General features: G+C 34.6%; 1 protein-coding gene across 3 annotated transcripts in view; it reads right to left on the reverse strand.

The window, feature by feature from the left end:
• Nucleotides 1–17,858, reverse strand: part of YME1L1 (YME1 like 1 ATPase) — a 36,302-nt gene that overhangs the window by 13,573 nt on the left and 4,871 nt on the right. For all 3 annotated transcript variants that reach the window (XM_026710021.2, XM_026710023.2, XM_026710022.2), the window contains exons 3-13: nt 17,675–17,837; nt 15,378–15,476; nt 12,758–12,867; nt 11,280–11,430; nt 9,679–9,783; nt 8,649–8,731; nt 4,622–4,712; nt 3,922–4,074; nt 3,436–3,568; nt 2,588–2,650; nt 1,607–1,719 (exon numbers count right to left, since the gene is read on the reverse strand). In XM_026710021.2, coding sequence (XP_026565806.1) covers nt 1,607–1,719; nt 2,588–2,650; nt 3,436–3,568; nt 3,922–4,074; nt 4,622–4,712; nt 8,649–8,731; nt 9,679–9,783; nt 11,280–11,430; nt 12,758–12,867; nt 15,378–15,476; nt 17,675–17,837 — 1,264 coding nt within the window. The remainder of the gene's footprint in view (nt 1–1,606; nt 1,720–2,587; nt 2,651–3,435; nt 3,569–3,921; nt 4,075–4,621; nt 4,713–8,648; nt 8,732–9,678; nt 9,784–11,279; nt 11,431–12,757; nt 12,868–15,377; nt 15,477–17,674; nt 17,838–17,858) is intronic.

A 17,858-nucleotide genomic window follows, 5' to 3' on the forward strand; every position in this document is an offset into this window, starting at 1 on the left:
GGCTAGGGAAGGAAAGAAGAAAGAGAAAAAGGAAAAGAAGACTTTAAGACTTGGAAAAATAACCAAAAAAGAGAAGAATAAGATGAAAAGGGGACACTATGTTGGAAAACAACAGAAAGGAGGAAAGCAGAATAAAAGGGAGGTGGAGAGACAAGGGGGTAAAGAGGACGAGGAGAAGAATAAGCAAGGGAGGAAGGAAGGGATGAGAAGCCTCAATGGTGGGGAGCAAGATGCAAAGAAACAAAAGTTTTTTTAGAGATAATGGGTAAAATTTACTGAAAAAGGGATTCTGGAAAGGTACACAAGATTGCATTATTGTATTCTCACATTTGTACTTAGAAATAATTATAGAAAATTGGAAATAACATGCAATTTAAAATGTGATGATATATTTAGTATAACTTAGTGAAATTTTTGTCAAGAAAAGGGGAACACTTTAATGAAACAATGACTTAAGATATGTGATATGGAGGGGAAATAATCATGGAAAGCATAAGTGTTCCCATAAAGGCATGGCATTTAACTGAAATGGGTAAAATGTTTAAGATTGTTAATATTAATGATTAGACTATGTTGTTCTAGTGGAATTTTTTTTGAAATGAGAGATTTGGAGTAGAAGAAGGGGGAACAGCCTAATGAAATAATGATTCAAAATATGTGATGTGGGGGGGGGGGAATAATCTTGGAAAGTAGGTGCTCCCATAAAAGTATGTGATTTAATTGAAAAGTAATGTGCTAAGTGTTTAAGATATAAACGAACATTAATATTAATGAATAGATTTGTATTGGTATGGATAATATTGTATAATTTTAGAATGTACCAAACAGAATCCCAATGTAAGCTATGTATTCTATATTAAGTATCATAAATGTAGGGGAAAGCGATAAAGGCGTCATACTCCAATTAGTATACAGGAGAAGTTTTCTTTAAAGAAGAAAGACAAATTGATAGCTGGAAGTAGAACAGACAGAGAATAATATTATGATTCGAATTGAGATGAGATAAACAAAATAAAATTGAGAAAATTTAAAAGAGAGGAGAAGCTATATAGAAAATTGAAAATGCTAATAAGATATGGAATGGTATATAAAATGAATATGAATTTGAATTTGTGTCTGTATGAAGAGTTTTAACCCGGGACTAAGCAACCTTCAGAAAAGAGGTTTTTTATGTTTCTATGTTTTGTGTTTTTGTATGTCTTTAAAAATTAATAAAATTTGTTTTAAAAAAAAGATGATCCAGCTTTAAGAATTTATCATCTTTATGATGATAATGTGTGAATAAGAACTGTGACATGAGAAACAAATAGAATTGTTCAAATGATTGACCAAATTTCCTTTCCTTTTCTTAAAAATATTAGGCAATTCTTCGGTGCAGCAAAGTTTTGTATAAGTTTTTAATTTAGTTTTCACTTGATAAAATTTAGTTGTAAGGATAATTAAAAAATCCTTAAATAGCAACCTCTAGCCTTTAACTGAGCATGTTCTAATAAGCACAAATATTCATATTAACGAGAAGATCTTGTATCTCAATCAACATGCATTTCTTATGCAGCCAGCTTGCTAGCAATTCTCTATGTTTTTATTTTAAAAATGCAGCACTTACACTTATCATATTTTATTTTATTCAGATACCATTTCAAAATTTCTGTTCGTCCCTTGACATCTGGTCTGGGAACTGTAACTTGCATGTCAAAGCGGCCAGGGCGTAACAAAGCACTAAATAGGGGAGGAAAAAAATATTGTGAATGATTTCCATGTATGATAAACCATATGAAGAATGGCTGCAGGTTTTGGGTCTGGCTAGTCTAAAGAAAAGAAGTATTAGGGGTGACATGATAGCAGCGTTCCAGTATTTCAGGGCTGCCACAAAGAGGAGAGGGTCAAATTATTCTCCAAAGTACCAGAGGGCAGGACAAGAAACAATGGTTGGAAACTAATCAAAGAGAGAAGCAACCTGGAATTAAGGAGAAACTTCCTAACAGTGAAGACAATTAACCAGTGGAACAGCTTGCCACCAGATGTTGTGGGTGCTTCATCATTGGAAGTTTTTAAGAAAAGACTGGGCAGCCACTTATTTGAAATGGTATAGGGTCTCCTGCTTGAGCAAGGGGCTAGATTAGAAGACCTCCAAGGTCCCTTTCATCTCTATTCTATTCTATAATCTTGGTTATTTTTTATATTAAAATATTTTAAAAGGCAATATAATAAGAAAAGTTGCTAGTGCATTTGTAATTTCCACAGTCATTTTGCACAATTACATGCTTTCCACAGAAAATCTCACAATAATTGCAAGCACAAGAATCTCTTGCAAAACTACTTAAGGACTAACATTACACAGCTACATTTCAAGAGTACTAACTGCATTTAAATCTGTTTTATTTTCAGTTAAGAGCTTCCATTTAGAATGATTGCTCCAGCAAAATATAGCTATTTTCTTAATTACTTAATTGTGAAGACAAGGAATATTGACAGGATTATTAATTATGCATCCTTATTACTGACCTAAACTACCAAAATCATATTCACACAAAATCAAATAATGCTAAGATATTTTACACACATATGCACATGCACACAGACATACTTATCTAGTGCTTCAGGGAAATTTGTTGCACCAATGATAATGATTCCTTCATTAGACTTAAAGCTTCAAAAGAAAAAGAAGTAATTAATATACTTATAGTTATTATTCCATAGCTATTTAGATCTAGCAAGTCATGTTTCATTCAGTGGGTTTTCACAGAATGTTTCTTTTATTTTATAGGGCAGATCTAGTAGTAGAGGATTTTTCCCCCAGTTGAAATGGAAATTCCTTGATCATGTGACTTTGTGCATCATACAATAAATATTTTTAGTCATATTCAGTGCATGCAATAGCAGCCAATACCAGCTGAATTTTAACAAAAGGATAGTTCAACTTTTAAAATGAAGGAAATATGGAGAAAAAACTGAAAATTAGTTTTTTAATACAGATGTACATGCTTGGGGAATTGTTAGAAATTACAGACCTTGTATTAATATAGGCATTGTTCAATGAGCAAACTTCTCAAGTATCAGAAAGCTGCTTTTCTTATATAAGGTTCAAAATACTTAAGCTGAATCATTTTTAATAATGCAAACCTTTCACCTATGCGTGATTTTAATATTACTTCCCTACTTGAATGTCTGCACTGTAGGATTTTGCCCTCACCACAAATCCCCAAAATCTAGATATTTAAGCACAGAAGACAGTTTATGGATTCTATGGCAAAAAGAAATAACCTTTCCTCCTAAGAAAAAGAAAAAGATTTCTCAATTTTATGGGCCATGTTTCTCTTCTAGACATCCACAAAACATTTCAAATCCAAACTGTTTTGTATAACTTGGTTCAACACCCACTGTTCTTACTAAAATAAAACTAAAACTTTAATTAGAAGAAGAATTAACACTTACCCATCCATTTCAGCAAGGAGCTGGTTTATAGTCTGCTTTGAGTAAGGATGCATTGGAGATTCAACTCGTTTGCCACCAACCGAATCCAACTCATCGATGAATATAACACTAGGTGCATTTGCTTTAGCTTCCTCTAAAAAAGTAACACATTAAATTCTTTAGAATCTCTGTCTCCACTGGGTTTCAGTGCAAAAGTCGGGAGATATTTCTGACTATCATTATGTATTTTCTTTATTCACAAAAGCTATTCTCTGAATAAACCCCATACCAATGGAGTTATTTTTTTCACTTACATTTTCATTTACAATGGAGACACTGCAAATAATCTGAAAGATAATACATTTGAATTTTTGTGATGTTCACAAATTTCTAATGTAGTTAACAAAAAAAATACGTTACCCATTTACTAATAGCTATTTACTAAAAAGCTATTGAGACTTTGATGCTATTTTCACTAAAGGGATTCAAGGGAAAACCCAAACTTACTAAATAGATTTCTAATACGGCTGGCTCCCACTCCAACAAACATCTCATCAAACTCAGACCCAGAAGCATAATAGAAGGGAACATCAGCTTCTCCTGCTACAGCCCTGGCAAGCAGAGTTTTGCCAGTACCAGGTGGGCCTACTAACAGAACACCTAGAAAGATATAAGAATGAAAAGAATATCAAGCTAAAGTATACAAACTGTATTGTTATCAATATTGGTCCTGAGTTCTGTAATTTTTTTTTAAATAAGCATTTATTAGTAACAAGTACAGTAGTCCTGGTTTACTGACCATTCGTTCAGCAACTGTTTGCAGTTGCAACAGTGCTGAAAAAATAACTTTACGGCCAATTTTGTGACCCTCAGTTATGCGAATGCCATTTTTGTTCCTCCTTGTGGATCGAAAAGAAAGAGTGTTCAAGTGTTTGCTCTCCTGTACATCAAAAGCAGTGTGATCATGTGGTAGCAATCAGCAAATCTCTTTCTATCCAATCTCTGCTGGGAGGGGGACAAAAGATTTCTGTAGGGAATCTCGCCTGCCCCTTTCGTCCCCACTCCAAGATTTAAAACCAACTTGATAGTTCAGAATAAGAACAATTATTTGAATGTACATCAGACATTATCTTAAATTGCATCTGATTTACAAAAAATCATGTAAGATTAGACTACACTGTAATAGTAAGGAAAGGTTCACACTTACCTTTAGGGAGTTTACCTCCTAGAATGGTAAATTTCTGGGGATTTTTCAGAAATTCTACAATCTCCTGTAACTCTTGTTTAGCTTCATCTACCTGAATGCAATTAAGAAGATACTATTGAAGCCTATAATAATTTCATACTAATATGCTTCCTACATGTTAATTATATAGTCTTGCATAAAGTTACTTTTAAAGTTATTTCCTTTAATGTAACGGTTAAATGGGATTTGACTTCATTATGCCATTTAACACATTAAGCATGACATTTCTGTATTATCCAAGGTGGTGTATTTCTAGGCAAAATCAGAACAGAATGGATTATTTAAAAAAAATCCCCACTGGATACTATCAGTATAATAGCAGTATCTGTAGCCGATGAGAGAAAATTTGGAAGAAATATTTACTGGCATTAAAAATATTGTGAAAAAAAATTACTCATGTACACTTGGTAAAAAGGGAAATTGAATTAATTGCTTCATTAACGTTTTGGAACAGTGCTGATAGAAGCACAAATCAAATCCTGTGAGTTTTTATTAATGCTTAAATAATTTGGAAACTGAAAAATAACAACTTCCTCTGATTATATGTTCTTAAAAACTCATTAATGATTCAAGTTAAATAGTGGATTCCATTATAAAAGAAGGTAACTGTAGAATACATCTGGGCAACAAATATATATGATATATATATTTCACTCCGAGAAGCAGGAGCCGAAGACAGAAGCCTGAAGATGATGAATGAGACTTCATCGAAACGTTGCCTAGATACTTCGAATCTTACGCGGGAGAAAACCCAAACAACCAAAGATCCACATACAAATACACGCGAGAACCTCAGAATACTTACATTTATGGTATTCAGCTTTGTTTGGGTATTTTCCTATGTCATTCCCACAACAAAAGCACAACTATAATGACGTGGGAAAATACCCGAACAAAGCTGAATACCATATATATATGCATATATATATACATATACACATACATACATACATACATATATGGCATTCAGCTTTGTTCAGGTATTTTCCCATATCATTATAGTTGTGCTTTTAAAGTTGTAGCAACGTTTCAGCAGAAACTCATCTGCCATCATCAGGCTTCTTTATTGTGTTCGTCTGTGAGTCAGACTTTTACAGTTGTTTCAGTTTTAAATTTGGGGCTAGCCTACTGCTGTGCCAGAATGATTTTTTCTTCATCCTGATTGGTTGGGAGTCTTGGTCTGTGTTTATTGGTCTTGGAGTTTGCTGTGTTCTGTTTGATTGGTGTTTCTAATATCTTCTGTCTGTTTTGTGGCTTTTTTTGTGTCTTGATTGGCTGGCAACATTGTGTTTCCTGTATTGGAGGCTTTTAGTGCAGCTTTGCTCTGAGTAAATGGACGGCTATCATTTATTAGGAAGCTAGGTTTCATCTGGGTGCCTGGTTGGGGTGTGTTTGAGCTGGAGGTATCAGGGGGGATCTGTTTGTGCCCAGGTGTTTGCCTGGCTAGTGGTGTGGAGATTTTTTTGTTTGTGAGTGCAGGCTTCCAAATGATTGGCAGTCTGGTGGAATCATCTCTTCTATTCATGCTTTCTGGTCTTTTTTCAATCTCTATGACTTCTCTGATGATTCTGTGGCTGGGGTTTTCTATAGTGGCTAGGGTTTTGGTGCCATTGACGTTGATGCTATGACCTGTTGCTTTCACGTGTTGGACTAGTGAGGAAGTGTGTTCCAGCATTTTTACTGCATTTTTGTGTTCATCCAGGCGAGTACTTATTCTTCTATTGGTCTGTCCAATATATGTGGCCGAGCATGATGCACAGGGGACTTCGTATATGCCTTGGTTTTCTAGGTCAATTTTATCTTTGGGGTTTCTAAGGATGGCTGCTATTTTTCTATCTGTTTTGAAGGCAGTCTTGATGTGATGCCTGTGTAGTATCTTACTGATTTTGTCTGTAGTACCTCTTATGTAGGGCAGGACAGCTATTCCATAGGTCTGTTCATCTTTTAGGTCTCCATTATATCTAAGTGTGTTTTTGTGGATCTAGCTGGTGATTTTGCTTTTGTGGAAGCCGTTGGCTGTCAGTACTTTAGTCAGGATGCATAGTTCAGTCTTTGTGTGTGTCTTGTCTGCCAGGCGTTTGGTTCTAGCAATTAGTGTTTTGGGCACGGAGTTTATCTGTGCTGGGTGGTGGTGGGATTGGGCGTTGAGGTAGTGGTTGGTATGTGTTTTGTACTGGTATATGCTGTGTCCTAGTGTGCCATCTGTTTTTTTGTAGATTAGTACATCTAGGAATGGTAGTTGTTTGCTTGTTTCAGTTTCCATGGTGAACTTGAGTTTGGGGTGTGTGCTGTTTAGGTGTGTTAGGAAATTGTTTAGGTTTTCTTTTCCATGGGGCCAAATCACAAATGTGTCATTGATGTATCTTAACCATAGTTTGGGTTTGTGGGTGGCATTAGGCAGGGCTCTGGATTCGAATTCTTCCATGAACAGGTTTGCAATGACGGGTGACAGTAGTGATCCCATAGGAGCTCCTTCAATTTGCTTGTATCTTTGTCCTTTGTATATGAAATACGTATTGGTTAAGCAGTGTTCTGTTAGTTCCATGAGGTGTTTAGCTGGTTGGTATTTATTTTTGATGATTTCAAGAGTTTCTTTTATCGGGACTTGAGTGAATAGTGAAACCATGTCGAAACTTACAAGCAAATCTTCTTGTTCCACGTGTAGATCTTTGATCATTTCCAAGAAGTGCTATGAGTTTTGTACATGTGAAGCTGCTGTTTCAGCATGGGGCTGTAGCTGTTTTGCTAAGTGTTTAGCTAGGTTTTGTAGTGGTGCTCCTCTGGAGCTGACTATGGGTCTGAGAGGTATGCCTTCTTTGTGTATTTTTGGGAGGCCGTATAGTTTGGAGCATCTGGAAGATTTTTCTCTTGGGTTGATCGTCTGTTGGATCTCTTTGCTCATGTGGCTGGTTATAATTTTCTTCTTGGTTAATTTTTCCAGATATGTGGTTGGGTCCGTGTTTATGGGTTTGTATGTGGAGTCTTGGAGTAGGTCTGTCAATTTTGTTTCGTAGTCTTTTCTATCCATTACTACTGTGGCATTCCCTTTGTCTGCTGGAAGTATGATTATGCGGCTATCCATATATATATATGTATATGTATGTATATACACATACACACACACACACACACACACACACACACATATGTATGGTATTCAGCTTTGTTCGGGTATTTTCCCACGTCATTGTAGTTGTGCTTTTAAAGTTGTAGCAACGTTTCAGCAGAATCTCATCTGCCGAAACATTGCTACAACTTTAAAGCACAACTATGGAAAATACCGAACAAAGCTGAATCGATACATGTAGTACCAGCAAAACTTAAGAAAACATATATACATAGATGTGTGTGTGTTTTCTTAAGTTTTCACAGGTACTTACATGTATGGTATTCAGCTTTGTTCGGGTATTTTCCCACATCATTATAGTTGTGCTTTTAAGTTGTAGCAACGTTTTGGCAGAATCTCATCTGCCATCATCAGGCTTCGGTATTGTATTCGTCTGTATGACTCACAGACGAACACAATACAGAAGCCTGATGATGGCAGATGAGATTCTGCCAAAATGTGTGTGTGTGTGTGTGTGTGTGTGTGTGTGTGTATACACATTTATATATACATTTATACACACACACACACACACATCCAGATGCTTAGCAGCATGGGAGAGAGAATATACTGGCAAGTATTAATAGTAAAAAAATTCAAATAGGTCACAGTTCTGACAGCCCAACTATCAAATGTTCATCTTAAGTAAAGCAAAATTGGGCCGCTCTGCCATTCAGATATATTATACTATTTCTAAATAAAAGTATAAGTTGTTTTATTCATCCACAATATAATTCATTCACTTTACTTTTCTTGTCCGTCCCAGTAACATGTTTTATGTGGATTGACTCCTGCCCTCTTAGATTTATCAGGATATTTATGTTTATCTGATTGCTTTAATTTTATTGCATAATCAAAAGATACCCACTCTTTTGAACTTACCCCTTTCACATGTTCAAAGGTGATATTTTTCATTTGAATTGGATCCACTGCTGCATCAAGCCCAGAACTTGCTCGGAAACGAACTGCAAGCAAAACAATTTATCTAATCAAATAAATTTTGTTATTTATTTTATTTTTGTACAATATATTGTAATTGCTGCTATTTGTCCATACATTGGTGTTTTAAAGCTACTTAGCTACCCAGAGATAGGTGGTCATTTAAAACACAATCTAAATAAATACATATGTAAGGAATTTTCATCTGTAACAATATCTTTGTATGATCTGGGCAGCTATATAAATTTATTTAATAAACAAATAATAAATACCATAATAATGCAGAATTACCTGATATTCTTTAAAAACTATATTTTCCCTTCACTCTTACAAGGGATTCAAAAGTTACTATACACACACACATACACACACACACACACCAATACCTCCAGCTTTGGCAATGCTTCAGTCTCAGTATTTACACAAACCATTAGCAGCTGTTTACTAAATTAGAATTTTTTCCACTCATATCAAATTTTAGACTCATATCATCCAGGCATCTGATTTCTACAATAAGAATATCTTCAATTTTTCTAAAATTAAAATACTGATCAAAGACTTCCCAACGGTTCAAGAAGATACAAAATATGTCATTCAAAATTAAAATTCTGATATTGTTCAATATATAAGTTCTGAAATGGCTGATACTACAATAAATAGATACTGAAAAACAAAGGAGGCATTACTATGATATTAAACCTGCTGGGATTATTTATCTAATCTGAAGAATATGCAAGCTGTGTTCTATATATCCTATTCAAAAATACTTCAAACAGATATAAAGCATACAGATATAAAAATAATCTCTTTCTCTTTTTTCCATTATATTTCAGGAAACTTTCCTTTATTTAAAATATATTCCTTAACAATCAGACACAGAATAACTTGACTTTTAAATTTAAGTCTAGGACAGCATAATAAAATAGTAAATAATAATAAATTAAAAATGTAGTAGAGTGAAAAGTTAACAAACCAGCATCAGAAAACGACCCTTTAGGTAAGAACTGGCTTTTTAACACAGTATAAATACCAAACAACACTGCTAGAAAGACAAATAATCGAGTTCGTCTTAAGGAATCTGAAAGAGAAAAAAATATTTGTTAGTCAGTTGATTATGGTGCACATATTCACTACATTAATCTGTGCAGCTGACAAAAACTGAAATAAGCACAACATAAAATATCATAAACACCCAATTTAAAACAAAAAAGTTGAGACTCCTTACAGATTCTTTGACAATACAAAAACCAAACATACGTATTACACCTCTCGGCCTCTGAATAAAAAAAACAGATCTTTAAATATTCCAGAACATTCCCAAGGATCAGGGCTGTCTGAAGCTTAGGACAGAGAATCTTTCAAGTGACTGGCATTGTAACAGGGAAGGCATGCCTCCTGGGTCCTTCAAACTGACAGTTTCACACCGTCCAATTTTCTTAAAGAGAAGCCCCCACCCTCCCATACATTACACTGCAATAATTCAACTGGGCAATATGTCTTCAGTGACTATAGGAAGGGCCTCCCAATGTAGGAATTGGACATTTGATGTTCAAGATAGTACAGTGCATGGTACAGCTATGCCTGGCTATAGCTGCCATCCACCCCTCAAGCAGTAACCCTCTGATTGCACAACTTAGTCTGGGGAATGTTATCCTCTCTAGGTTAACAATGTTTTTTTTTCCCTAACCAGAGTCTCAAAGCTTCCAGGCATCGAGAAAGAAACAGTAACTTTGGGTGCCCCAAATATGCTTTATTCAGAAGGCAGCTGGACTTTCTTGTTTTTTTCTTTTGAAGACTTGCTTCTTATCCAAGAAGCTTGCTTCTTATCCAAGAAGCTTCTTCAACTCTGACAGGACAGTGGGCAATGGAAGGATTTATATTCCTTGCAGACAGCTGGCCATTTGCATTCTTTTAGAGGGTCGCTGAAGCACTTGGAGATTTATCTACGTCCTCAGGATTATCTGAGTTCCTGTAGTCTGCAATTTTGGGGGGGAAATCCATCCCTACTCCCACACATTTCGAAGGCTGTTCATCCCGAATTGTTTAGCTAAAATCTGTAGAGATTCTCAGTTATCCAGATCATGTTTGTCAACCATGACATGGATGACTGAGAATCTCTACAGACTATTAACTTGGATGGCCTGAAACAAAGATGTATAGCTGAGTATGAACACTGTTGATACTTAGCCTTGTATCAAGAGATAACGTCACCCAGCAACTTCACATAGATATCTATTAGGAATGGGGAGTCAAGCTGTGCAAAAAACACAAAGCAGAGGCTTATAGCTACGTCTCTTCCCATCTGGTAACACCAATTGGAACTGCCCTCAAAGGAACAAGAAAACTATTACAAACACTGATCATTTTACATGTGATGAAGACATGGAGGGGAGATGTACTTACCTATCACTAGACAAAACAGACATAAAGGAATTAATTTTACTACTTATTTAAAATATGTTCTCCCAATATTAAAAGGAAAGGAAATTTACAGCATAATAAAAAGTAATAAGGAAAGGAAAGGAAGTTTACAAATGATTACAAAATCTGCTTTAACAAAACAGATTAACTGACCAATTGTACGCTGTGCAAGTGCCTGTGATTTCAAAAAACCCTCTGCAAACCCAGTTTTAAAAGCATCTTGATGAGCTTCAGGTATGTTTTTTCTTTTCATCAGTTTGTCTAAACTTTCAATCTCAGATACTTTCTCTCTCAGTAAAAGACCCTAAGAACAAAACAGGAAATATTTATTATTTTTAAAAATCACCAAATCTCATGTTAAAACACAATTTCTCTGGAAGTATTTATAGTTTATATTTCTGTCATATGTAATTTCATGGCATTATTCAAACCTTTGTTTTTAAAAAGCTTTACACAGGTCAGGGACAACTTGCCCCTGGCCAACTCGCGCAGGACAATTCAACATGGGATAATTCAAGAGAGGGATAAGTGAATTGCGTTATCTTGCTTTAGATTTGAATCTTCTCAAGATAGAAGTTCTTGAGGTTGAGGTGAGCTGCAATTCTACTTGTCCCTCTCTTGAGTTAACTCACTTTGAATTGTCGCTTGGTGACTTGGCCATGGTGAGTCAACCATGGCGAGATGGCTATGGCAAGTCACCTCTGGTGAGATGGCCAGGAAGAGTTGTTCCATTCCACATACACGTTAATTTTAGCAAAAAAAAAAAAAAAAAAGATTATACACTGGACATTTACAAAGTGATTTCCTCTCCAAAAAGTACTCCTACTGAACTTTTAAGTTAATGTGTATTCCCCAAATAAACATGTTTTAGTTCCTTACATGAATAAGTCTTAAAACTACCAATCAAGGAAATGTGCTTGTTATATAAAATTAATAAACTATAATAAACATGTAACTAAATAAAGAATGGATTGGTAACACTATCATCCACATTTTTGAGAATCCTAGAAATTTTAAATAATTTTAAATAGACAAATCTTTAAAAATGTCAATAAACTGTCCCAAGATTTAAAGAGAACTATCAATATTTTATAAGATTTTAAAGCAAGAGTACCAAAATCTTACAAGTGGTGGCAATGTTGTGATAATTTGGTCTTTTAAAAAATACATTTTTATATATTAAGATGCAAAGATTACTAACTTTTGAATTAAAGTCATATATTAATTATGAAATCTAATTGTTTAGTTTTGCTTCCCATAAGCTGATATCCTTGGCTATGCTATTATGGTAGTAGAAGCCTAATACATCTAGCAAATATCAAGTAGGTGCAGTCTGTTCCAAGTATTTCACAGGAAATATTTTGCATATTCACTTATGTATACATTTTAATTCTTCACTGTCTGTACTAATTATTTAAAAATATAATTAATCTAACCCTATTTGCACAACCAACTTGATGCAAAAAGTCCCTAACACTTGGTAATATTTCTATTTCTATGGAACTTAAGAGCTGCTTGACATTTGACTACATTTTCTAACTTCATGTATATGGGCGACATTACATGGTAACAGTCACCGGAGAAGGTGTAAGATTCTGTTGTCAACATAATGTGCACATTCTCATAATTACCTTTACAAATGAGGGAGCTACATCTTCTGCTTCTGCTGAATGTTCTGATGTGGACTGTAGCCGTCTTGCTCTTGATTTCAGAGTCTTAAAACCTCGAGACTGAATGAAAACTTAATACAGAAAAAGAGATATTATACGTCAAGAACAAGTGAGAGAAAACAGTGAGATGTGTTCAATAGCTTATCTGGAATACTGCTTAGATACTGATCCTTAATTGATATTGTAACATAAAAAGCTGTATAATCATTTCTCAATCCTATGTGCAAAGATTCACATTTTCAATACCAAAATAGCTACCTAAGCACCATTGTAGCAATGTGAGCTACCATATTTGAGAACTTGATTTTTTTTAAAATATACATATACAGGTTAAAGGGATTTTTTCTGAGGGATCTCATGGTTGAATGCAAGGATATGAGAGCAACGAGGCAAGGAAAAGAAAATAAATGGAAACAACCTGCCAACCGTCATCATGCTTATCTCTAAGCATGTTAGCGATAAGCTGCATAAGAGGAAAAAAAATTGTAACTTTGTGTTTGTGTGTGTTTCAAGTCCTGCAGGAGATGCCTGTGAAATAAGTGACCAATTCAGTTCAGAACTAAGAAAGAGAGAGGTAGATGATACGCAGCTGAGGAGTAGGAAGGCATCAGAAAATACCTACAGCACACAGGGAGGAAAAAAACCTAAGAAAAAAAAGAGAAAAAGAGAAAAGAACCTAAAACAATTATGTATAAGACAGCTCTTTGCAAATTCAGAACTCTCTTTTTAGAATGTCATGTTTGTCTCAGTTAAAAAAATACCATTTTAAAATATTGCTTTTGCATTCACTTCTGCAGGAAATTCTCGACTTAGAACTGTTTAATGACCGCTCAAAGTTGAAATGGCACTGAAAAAAGTGAATTATGACCAGTTTTCACATGACTATTGCAACATCTCGCCAGTTGTGTGATCAAACCTTGAGTGCTGGCAACTGGTGTGCATTTTCTGTGGTTGCATTGTGCCGTGGTCCTAGGGTTGTCATTTGTAATCTTTTTAGGAAGCTTCTGACAAAGTCAACGGGGGAAGCCAGATTAACTTAACAACTATGATAATTTGCTTAATAAAAAAAGGTCATAAAACAGGGCACCACTCATTTTAACAATTGTCTTGCTTAGCAGTGGAAATTTTAGGCTCAATTGTGGTTACAAGTCAAGAATTACCTATACATATATTCAAACAACATAAAGATGAAATTGTGAACAGTTATAGAGAGAAATAAATAATACTTTAGTTCATCTTTTTGCTCTGCTGTGTCATCAATTCCTACTCTTACTCAACTTCTGACAACTAAATAACATTTGCAAAGCAGAAAAGGGCTGATAGTTTGTGATTCTAATTGAAGTAACCAAAACGTTTTTTAAAAATGCAAACTTCTGAAGTTTATAAGGAGTAAAAATTCCTCAATGTTGTTCCCCATAGCGTTTAGTGACAATTTATTCTGATAGCTCTGGAAAGTCTATAGAAATCTTCACTACACAGAATAGATTACAACACAGATTGGTAATAATTAAAACCTATTCTATTTAAACAAGGTATTTCAGACTAGTTCTCTGAAACATTTGCTTATTCTATATAGTTTCTTACTGACTAGGAATTATTCACATATAAATTATTGCACTTATTTTCATACTTTATAGAAATTACAATTCAAATTACAATTCCCAGTAAATCCAGACTTGCCTACAAACAGTGGGTATACATGCAAATTCCTGGCCTTAAAATACACTTGTAACTGAGGTATCAGAAATGATACAGTGCTGCCTTAAATCAGTCTAATTGAATACTATAGCTATACTTTTAAAAAAATCACATAACTAATCAGATGTACTTTAAAATGTTAAAAATACCTTCAAGGCTGAAATGCTACCTTCTATATTGGTGATAAAATGTTTTTGATTTTCCAAAAGGTATTGAATTGTATGTAACTCCAACATCATCTCACTGGAATGTCTGGGAATTATAATTCAGTAATCTCTACAGGGCCATAATTGCCTGCATGATTAATATTTTTGTATACAGGCAGTCCTCATCTTACAACTACAGCTGAGCCCAAAATTTCTGTTGCTAAACAAAACATTTGTTAAGTGAATGCTGCCCATTTTATGACCTTTCTTGCCACATTTGTTAACTGAATCATGCAATTGTTCAGTTAGTAACACAGATGAATGAATTTGGCTTTCCCCCATTGACTTTGCTTGTCAAAAGGTCGCAAAAGTTGATCACATGGCCTCGGGACATTGCAAGTGTCATAAATATCATTTGCCAAGCATCTAAATTTTGATCACGTGACCATGGCGATGCGGCAACATTTGTAAGTGTGAAAAAGATCATGTCCCTTTTTTCAATGCTGTTATAACTTTGAATGGTCACTAAACAAACTGTTATAAGACAAGGACTACATGTTCTGTAGTGTACTATGAACTAGTTCTCCTTCTACAAAATGAAATACAAGGGATTATTCTTCTTTGGAAAAGCTTTTAGAGAACTCCTTTATACAAAGGAATACATATTCTACTTATGGAAACTCTGGATCCAATTATATTTCTCTTACTTTTGAAAAAGAAACATTTTTACTTCCTACCTGGCCAGTGTTGAAGACTGGAACATATACTCTGGGGAGGATTAAGATGCTGTCTGTAGAGGTAAGAGGAACGTAAAACCCTAAATGTATCTGCAAAACCTAGGAAAGAATAAAAAGCTTATTTAGTATTTACTTAAATCTTACAGGAATAAGATCTTGTGCATTTAAAAATTTTAAATTATATACATACATACATCCCAGATATATGTAAATTAGACAATGTACTAATACAGTCCCTTAAATAAGCAATTTTGCAATGATGATATACAGGTTACAAAATCAAAGATCACTCTCAATATTTTATGCTTAATTATAATGGTGCTATGATAGCTGAGAGAACAAAGAATATTTGTGTATGAGTAAACTTTTCTCTCAAAAGTCAAGAAAGTGAATGTTAAACATGATACACGCTATGTATTCCTTGTTTAAAATTTGAATTAATGGCTTCTTGAGGACCAATTCCTACTCTAAGTAGAACCAAAGATGGGAGACGAAATGGAGAAAATGAACTATATAGACCAATGGATCTGAATTTTAAGTAACTGTGCAAAAACAAACAGCAAAAACTCTTTAAAAATAGCAGGTGCTAATTTAGGTTTGAATATAGCTTCCCAAATGCTACTTACATTAGAAATTTGTAAGGTTTATCCATCACCATGAGCCACGGTGGGGCAGTGGTTAGAGTGCAGTACTGCAGGCTACTTTTGCTGACTGCCGGCTGCCTGTAATTTGGCAGTTCAAATCTCACCAGGCTCAAGGATGACTCAGCCTTCATCCTTCCGAGGTGAATAAAATGAGGACCCAAATTGTTATGGGCAATATGCTGACTCTGTAAACCACTTAGAGAGGGCTGTAAAGCACTGTAAAGTGGTATATGTCCAAATGCTATTGTGATTGCTATTATAAACCCACGTCATCAGATAAGTAATAATTGTCTTTGTGCAATCCATATATTGAACAAGGCACTTAGCAAGCTCTAAACATGAAAACTGGTGTGAATATAGATTTTTAAGTATAACTGGGCTAAGCATCTCGAGAGTAACTTGTACATGCAAATTCCAACAATAATTCTGCTATGTAGTTGCAAATACAATTATACCGTAATAATGGAAGAACACATGATAAAGGTTTCCTGTTATAAAAACATCCCATCTTTAATGAATAATTATGATTTTTTACTAAAACTTGTATCATAACAAAAGGCATATCATTCTTTGAATCATACATCATCTTTCATTCATTAACAGAAAGTGGTGTGCCATACTTCATCCTCTCATTTTATCCCACAATACCCCTGTGAGGTAGATTGGGCTAAGGAAGAATGGTTAAGAGGATTATAAATTGTCTCTCCAATGTCAGTCCAAAACTTTAGCCATGATATCAGACTCACTGTACATGGTAGGATGGAATAAGCAAGTAAATGAGAAATTATTTATTTACATGTTTAATATTTCAATCCTGTCTTTTCTCTAGTTAAGGGAAACATATTTCATTCAAACAATCCTGGTGTGTGTGTGTGTGTGTGTGTGTGTGTATGTATGTGTGTATTAGTGTAGCAGATTTGAAGAAGATACACAAATATGGTCTACTTCATATTTGGAAAAGGTATATATTATGTTGAAGTCAGAATACAAATTCTATAAATAAACACAAGGGATATTTCAGATTCAAGAGAACACAATAGTACTAGAAACAAGATGGATTAAGGGGCTAAGAGCAGACAAAATTTTGCCTGTAGGAAAGAGACTGGCTAAGCTAGGGTCAAACAGGGATTTAGTTTAGAATCTTTATGTGAACACAACAAGGTGAAGCATTCAACCCCTCCTTGAATGCTGTGAAACCTTATCTAGTATCACCAGGTTGCAAATTGTCAGTCTAAGAAAATTCCTGTGCATACGCTTGAGCAGTAAAACTGCCAACTGGACTCTTCAAGTATAGTTCTGGTTGTTTGGGCCTGACACTGCTATTTATTTATTTAAAATAATGATTTTCTGTATTAATTCCTTATTTGCAAATTATAGTTAACTATGTTTGATACTACAATCAATGTCATCAAGATTAATCCAGTATAATCAAGCTATATGATGTAAACAAGATAGTGTTGAATAAGCTGAGCCTAGATGAGGAATGGCAAAAGCTAGAAATAAAACTAGCAATAATTCTGCATTTGGAACTGCATTACAATGAAACAATAATAGAATTAAAGCACTTTACAGAAGCATTATTCATGGGTGATACAGTTTAGGAATAAATTAAATTACTGCCCAGATATGTTAAAATATCATCCTAAAGCATACCATATTTATTTTCAAAGAAAGACTCTGCTGATACATATGACGTTTGCCAATGTGAGGGTATTTTATTTTCTTCGCCAAAGCCAGGAATCAGTTTGTTCACTACTTCATCAAGTTGGCTAATTTTCAAATCACCCAATCCTAGGTCTCGTAGATTAAGTAATGGCTGTAAAAATAATAAAGGATT

Source organism: Pseudonaja textilis, chromosome Z (genome assembly GCF_049901715.1).
Source record: "Pseudonaja textilis isolate UNSWEBS1 chromosome Z, rPseTex1.2, whole genome shotgun sequence".
Lineage (NCBI taxonomy): Eukaryota > Metazoa > Chordata > Lepidosauria > Squamata > Elapidae > Pseudonaja > Pseudonaja textilis.